The following is a 6,596-nucleotide window of genomic DNA, read 5'->3' as shown; positions in this document are numbered from 1 at the left end:
CACGTATTCATGGATACATGTGCTGCACAGCTGTTACCGAGAGCTGCACTGACCTCCACAATCCTGAGTTTGCTGCTTTCTGAACAGTTACATGTCCTGCTGCTTCAAACTATCACCTGCCCTTTTTCCTCAGTTTTCCAGACTCCTCATCTTGTGAGTAAAGGCTTTTATTTCATCCTTTCGCAAGATTTCCAAATGATAGATCATTGCTGCTTTTTGGTGTGTGGTTGCTATACTTGTGAGCCACCTTGTCTGTTAGGGTGCTGTAGAGGGTTCATATGGCCTCCTTAAAGACAGGCTCCAGTTCACACATTTTAAAAGAAGCTGCCCAGCCACTTTGTACTGGCCAAATTCATCCTTTTCCCCACACTAGTATTCTTTGTATTGCTGTGCCACCTAAGACACAAAGTCACAGGGAGGATCACAAGGATGGTGTACACAGATCCAATCTTTTTTGATACAGGGATACCATGTCTTCTATGGTAGTTCTTGTAATTTACCATGTATGACCTGCTGGCTTGTTCTGAGAAATACATAACAGCTTCTATAGGAGGACAGTTGCCATCTTGAACTGTTTTATGCTCATTTCATTTCACTTCACGTACTAGTACACCAGAAAGTAACCTTTTTCCTTTCCAATGTCTAATAGTGATCAATTTAAACTTTCTCATCTCTTCTGTAATCATTAGCTGTTATAATTTGATCTGTGTGGTTCATTTCTATTTAGATTCTTATTTTCAGGCAGGCTCCCTGGACTGTAGCTCTGCAGAACAAAGATTGCACATAATAGCTCTGTGTGAGTTGAAACTTTGTTCTTTTATTTTTCTTCTCTGTGAACTCAGAGATGCCTGATTAGCAGAAGTAGCAACGGCAATAAAAAAGTCAACTTGCAGTCAGCTTTTGAGAAAAGTGTGTACATATTGCCTACTTTTGAGATATCTGAAATATAGGATATATTGATGACTATCTTGTTTGCATACAAATGCAAACAATGATTAATGACTACTAAGTAATCATTAATCACTGTGTTATCCTAGGCCCTGAGAGAACACACCAGGGTATCAATATTCTTGTTCCAGTTAGTATTTCTACTAGCAGCAGCTAGTAATGCTTGTAAATGACCATGTCAGAAAATAACTTTCATCCACAGAGAGGATGTGCAATATGTTTACCCTCCCCACAAGATCACCAGTCTGGCACAAAAAGTGGAATAGAAGAGTTTGCAACATGGGATATCCTCATCATCATTAAATAAGATCCCCTGCATGGCCTCTGTTGAAAAGAACATTCCTTAGTTTAGTTCTAAACACACTTGAATTACATTTATTTTGAGAGGCCCTTTGAGAACAGACTGTAAAATTCATGTTCATGTCTTTATTCATATTTTAAAGAGAACTAGTCAGTCTTTTTGTTATGAGACAATTTCTGGAGGCAGGAAAGAAAGCAGTTGCTGTGCTAATTTCAGTAAACTGACATTTCAAATTCTGCCAAGTTCCTTGGTTAAAAAGTGTTTTATTGCATTAATTAAATGGCTTGTTGGAGATGCCACACTGCTGGATACCACTTTAGGTAACAACTAATAAATAATGAAGTGAAAGAAGGAAAGCAATGGAGGAGGGGAAATTTCCTGAAAAGGAAGGAGGAAGAAACACTGTTTATACACTGTTGGGGAAGAAAGTAGGGCTTTTCTTTTGTAAATATCTGCTTATAATCCATTTCCAAAACCAGCAATAAAGAGAATGAAAGAAGCTCTTTTTTCAGGTTCCAAGTAATAAGGAGAACAAACTGGTGGTCTAAGTTGTAGGCTGGGACTTCCATTTTTCTTCATTAGTGTTGGGGTTTTCTAGATACTCCATGTGCCAGACAGTGCTAAATTAACATATCTTCTCTTACCTAGGAGGATTAAAAATTATAGCCATGGAATTGAAATATGCAAAAGTAGCATGTGGGTTTGCTTTTTCTCTGTAACTCCCCTGAAAGAACACAGATTGATTCATTGTAATTTCTGCTTTGCTTGAAGAGAGCGTGCTCCAACCAGCTCCATTTAATCCTTAAACTTCATTGTGGGTCCTTCAACAGGGGACACAGGTCTTTAAACTACAATTTCCTCAAAATATTGTGTTAGGGAAGGATTTAAGTAGCTACCTCTTGATTACTATAGGGTAGGGTGAAATTGGTTTAGAAAGAATACTTTTGCAGAACAGAACTAATTTTACCTGGAGTGCAGATGTTACCACTCCTGTACTTCCGTGGAGGGAGAAATAATCCTCAGGCACAATGGGAAGGAAGCACAACTTCAGTATCTTAGCCTGAAGTGTGACCAAGAGAAATGAAGTGCAATGAAAGCCCTAAGTGCAATCAAAGGCCAGTGGTCTTGAGCACAGTTGGAATAGGCAGGTTGTTCTCACAGAACTGTACCTACCTCATTTAATACATGGACCAGCCAATCCATTTACCTCCTGCTTTGTAACTTTTGTGGTGTTACAATCCCAACATTAGAGCAGCTGCTAGTTCCTCACGTGTTTTGACTTCTTCCTAGCACTGAGGCTTTTTTTGTGGTAATTGCTGTGAAACCTTTGTGGTGTTACCGACTAATGTACTACAGCAAAGAGCTGGATTTGGAATAGAGTTTGAACCCAGGTGGTTTCTGCAGCAGAGCTCAGCACTAAGCACTGGTGATAGCAAATACACATCTGTTAAGGACATTGTCCCAAGATAAATCACGTTTGTTTCTGTTCAGCAAAGGGATAATATTGTCTTCTAGAAAGCAACCTGTTATATTGGCATAATTGCAGTCTGATGTTAAATCAGTCTGAGCTCTTTTAAATACGTTTATTTGATATTCTTGTTTAGTATTATGCCACTTGTAAAGCTTAAAGAAATTGCTGCCTTTTAGTGGTCACTTATAAAGAAAACTACATCCCAGTAATGAATGCATTATGTAAGCAGTTTATGCATATTAATGTCAGACTCTGACCTGAAGTATGGAAACACTAATCCACATCTTTAGTTTTGCCTTGTAAAATGATTCTCTGGATGGAATCAGGCTCAAGTTAAGAACTGACTTGTAACCTATGCATGATGCACTAAATAATTTTGTATGATAAGGCTGTGCACTTTTTGAAAAAAGTGGTCATGTCCTGAGTTTCCTGTCTAAGCATATGAAAGGAGAAGGGATGGCAAGTCTGCTTTCATCACTTGAGCTAGGAGCATGTTGAGTGGAAACACATGAACTAACTACACCTTTCACTGCAGTGTTACTAAAGGGCAAAGTCCAGCGCTGTAACTTCTGAAGCAGAAATTATTTGCACCCAGTTCGAAGAATATCTGATACTTGTTTTCCCAAATGGGCCTTCCAGGGCTTCACCAGGCTGTTCATGTTTACAAGGAGTTTGCCAGTCCTAGAGTCCTCCTGGCCTGCTATAAGGTAGTCAGTACCTAATTTAAAAGAAAAAAAAGCAGATGGTCTGATGTTCATAAGGAATTGTCACCACTGTTTACAGGGGAAAAAAAGCACCTGGTGAGCATTTTATCCTTACCAGGGTTGAGAATGGGACATGTGCAGCCCCTGTTGGTCCAGGATTCTGGGTAAATGTTTCTGTTGCTCCGAGCAATTTTCACTTTGCTGGATTTCAGGACCTTCTTCACTTTCACAACAACTTCTGCATGGGTCCCTTTATCATGAGCAGAGAGGATTCTTGCTTTTATCACTGTCCAGAGAGAGATCAACAATGACTTAAATTTTGGTTTATTCTGCTAAAAGTTAGAATTGAAAGAAGACATGGAAAAAAAACCCCCAAAACTGGAGTTGTACCACATTTCTGAGTTGTACCACATTTCACTTGGGGTTCTTATAGATAAATTCGGAGAAGGAAATCTAGATTTTTCTTCTGAAGTAGATAACTCATCCTTTCACCATGTTATTTAGAAACTATTTTTAATGGGCTGATGTCAAACTCTTGGAAATCATAGGAAAGCACTTGTATGTATACATAAGGAAGGGTGAAAAACCCAGGTCAGCAGCTGGGTCTGGTTTTAAGTGCACTGATTATATTTTCCAGTTTGAAAACTTGTTGAGCTTTAACACTGGCCTCTCAAAAATTTTGTCCTGTGAGAAGGGACTACCTACTCTCCAGGAAGGAAGTCAGGAAGTTTCCTATCAGACTGCAGGCATGTCACATGGCTAAAATTCCATGATTGCACAACAAACCAGAAAAGGCATTTTTGTTTCGTGGTCCAACATCTGGTTGCCGTGACAAATTTCTGTTCCTTTTAATTTAATAGGATCCCATGACTTTTTGGCAGGGCAGCCCCATCTAGATCAGCCCCACAATCATACTTTGTTGTGTCATGGCACAAGCACATAACACCTTTGGATCCCAGAGCTTTCCTTTCTTGCTTCTTGTGATGGCATGAACCAGGTGCTCATAAACGACAGTATTAAGTACATTCCTGGTAAATGAGCGTGGCCATTTGAAGCTGCATAATGAGTGCAAAAACAATGGCAGTTTAGATGTGAGATTTTTATCATCTGTTCTTGATGTAGAGGACAATTGTTCCACTGAGCACCTCTCCTGCTGTAGAGGGAAGCTGACAGCTGGGAAGGAGACACCATGGAGCCTTGCATGAAAAATGCTTTTCAGTTCTGATCAGAAGTTGGACACCTCACTAGATGAAAAAGGCAGAAGAAATCCTACCTCTCATATCATGACTTAACCAATCCCGTTGTTTTTCATAACTATTGGCTAACAACATGCACAGAGAGAACATTGTGAAATTATCATACCTTGAGGGCATGTTACCCACTTACCATAGGCATATTTCATTTGGCAGAAGTCAGCAACGCTCCCAAGCACCTTTTCTTTGCACACACACTTTTCTAGCGGGGAAACACCAGAACACAAAAGGTTGGAGAAGAGCCAAGAGAGAGAGAAAAGAAGAGCAAATGATCCTCAGTTATAAAGTTAGATGTCTATAGCTCCCATAATCTGTATGGACCTTAAGAGAAAGTTTGAGAGTGAGATCAGTTATTTGCAAATGTGTTTCTTGTTATATGATACAATAATTATTCTGAAATCTTATCAGTACTGTCAGGTAAAATGCAGATGCATGAGGTCTATCATAAAGTTAATAAAATGATCCTGATGAAGAGATTTGTAAGAATCAGATCCAGATGTAAATCATGTAAGCAATGATACCTTTGTCTGATCCCATGACCTAAGAAATGCTCATCCTTTCTGTATTAAGGCAATATCTGTCTCAGAAGAGTCAAGCCATGCAGTAGGTGCTGTTATCTCTGGCTCTTACCAAGCTGCTGCTGATGGTAAATGTTGATCTTTATAGGGCAGGCAAAACTGAGAACTATTCAAGTATTAATGGTGCCATCTCATTCCTACTTTGTAACATGAGCTGGATACAGTCTGCTTTACTTTCTCTCCTGAGCTGCTGTGCCATGAGGAATATCTTACTCTTAAAATCACTTGTGTTCCACCCTAGAGATGGTGCATTTCAGTGGTGGCTGACACAAGCTTTTTACAAAGAGCATTTGAAATTCTGAACAGGAACCAAATGCTTGAGAAGCAGCTGTGTAAAATCCCAAGCATTATGACTATAATTGTGACAACAAAAGGAAAGTATTTTTTCCACACAATCTTAGTCATGACTTACTGGTTTCTAAAACCAAACTCGGATCCTACAGTTAGTTTGGAAAATAACGATGCAAGTGTGATGATAGCCTACAAACTCAGATTAGTGTAGGTTGCCAGCAGATGGGGGACAGACAAGCTGGAGATGAGTGGGTGGGTTTGAGTCAGGATGGAGAAAGAACTGGCACTGAGTGAAGTCAGTAAATGTTCCCAGACTCTGGGCTGTACCTGGGTGCCTCAGTGCAGAAAATCCCTGCTCGTGGTCGTTCCATTTCCACTCCTCTTCGCTCTCGTTGGTTGGTGTTTGGACAAGGTCAGGGATTCGTCCCCCAATGGGGATGTTAAAGAATGGCTCACTGTCATAGCTGGGGGACACATAAAACAGAAGAATTGGTTAGGACACGACATGGGTGGGAAGCAGGTGTTTGCAGCACATGGCTGTATCCGGACAGATGAGCTTGCTTTCTTCAGACTGGGAGCACAGATAAGAGCAAGACTTATGCTTTTATTTAGGCCTTACTACTGCTGACTTAGCGTTTTTTTTTAAATACCTATAAAGTGTGCCTTTTTTGCCTTTTGTTTGCTTTTAGAGAATTATGTAACTCAAAGTTAGTGACCACTTGATGTCACAAGGATCTGAGAACAGCTGTAGGACCCGTAGAACTACAGTAGCTCAACAAATCACAGAGTTTCTGTACTAATTAATACCCATCTGGGGTACAGATGCCTGCCCTCTAGAAACAAGATGGAGACTTTGTCATTCATTTTATCCTGGGCACAGATGAGAGGCAAGATCTTCAGACTCTTCCATCTATTTCCAAGGCAAACAGGTGTATTTACAGATGGTATACATATCATGGAGTTGTGGAATTGCCTATTATTTACTGCAAAGAGTCATGATTTCAAGATTGCTTTGGATAATACACTGGTCTTAAAACTACGTCAGACACA

The 6,596-nt window shown here is 39.9% G+C and overlaps 1 protein-coding gene across 1 annotated transcript in view; it reads right to left on the bottom strand.

Annotated features, from left to right (window-relative positions):
* Positions 1 to 1,354: 1,354 nt before the first annotated feature.
* LOC108500124 (netrin-4-like) overlaps positions 1,355 to 6,596 on the bottom strand; it is a 46,105-nt gene continuing 40,863 nt past the window's right edge. The window contains exons 7-10 of the mRNA XM_017820668.1: positions 5,874 to 6,010; positions 4,811 to 4,879; positions 3,540 to 3,710; positions 1,355 to 3,438 (exon numbers count right to left, since the gene is read on the bottom strand). Coding sequence (XP_017676157.1) covers positions 3,302 to 3,438; positions 3,540 to 3,710; positions 4,811 to 4,879; positions 5,874 to 6,010 — 514 coding nt within the window. The 3' untranslated portion in view covers positions 1,355 to 3,301. The remainder of the gene's footprint in view (positions 3,439 to 3,539; positions 3,711 to 4,810; positions 4,880 to 5,873; positions 6,011 to 6,596) is intronic.

Source organism: Lepidothrix coronata, unplaced genomic scaffold (genome assembly GCF_001604755.1).
Source record: "Lepidothrix coronata isolate B3197 unplaced genomic scaffold, Lepidothrix_coronata-1.0 Scaffold84, whole genome shotgun sequence".
Taxonomy (NCBI): Eukaryota; Metazoa; Chordata; class Aves; order Passeriformes; family Pipridae; genus Lepidothrix; species Lepidothrix coronata.
Note: the sequence above shows the minus strand (reverse complement) of the source record. Positions and strands in the feature narration are given on the sequence as shown.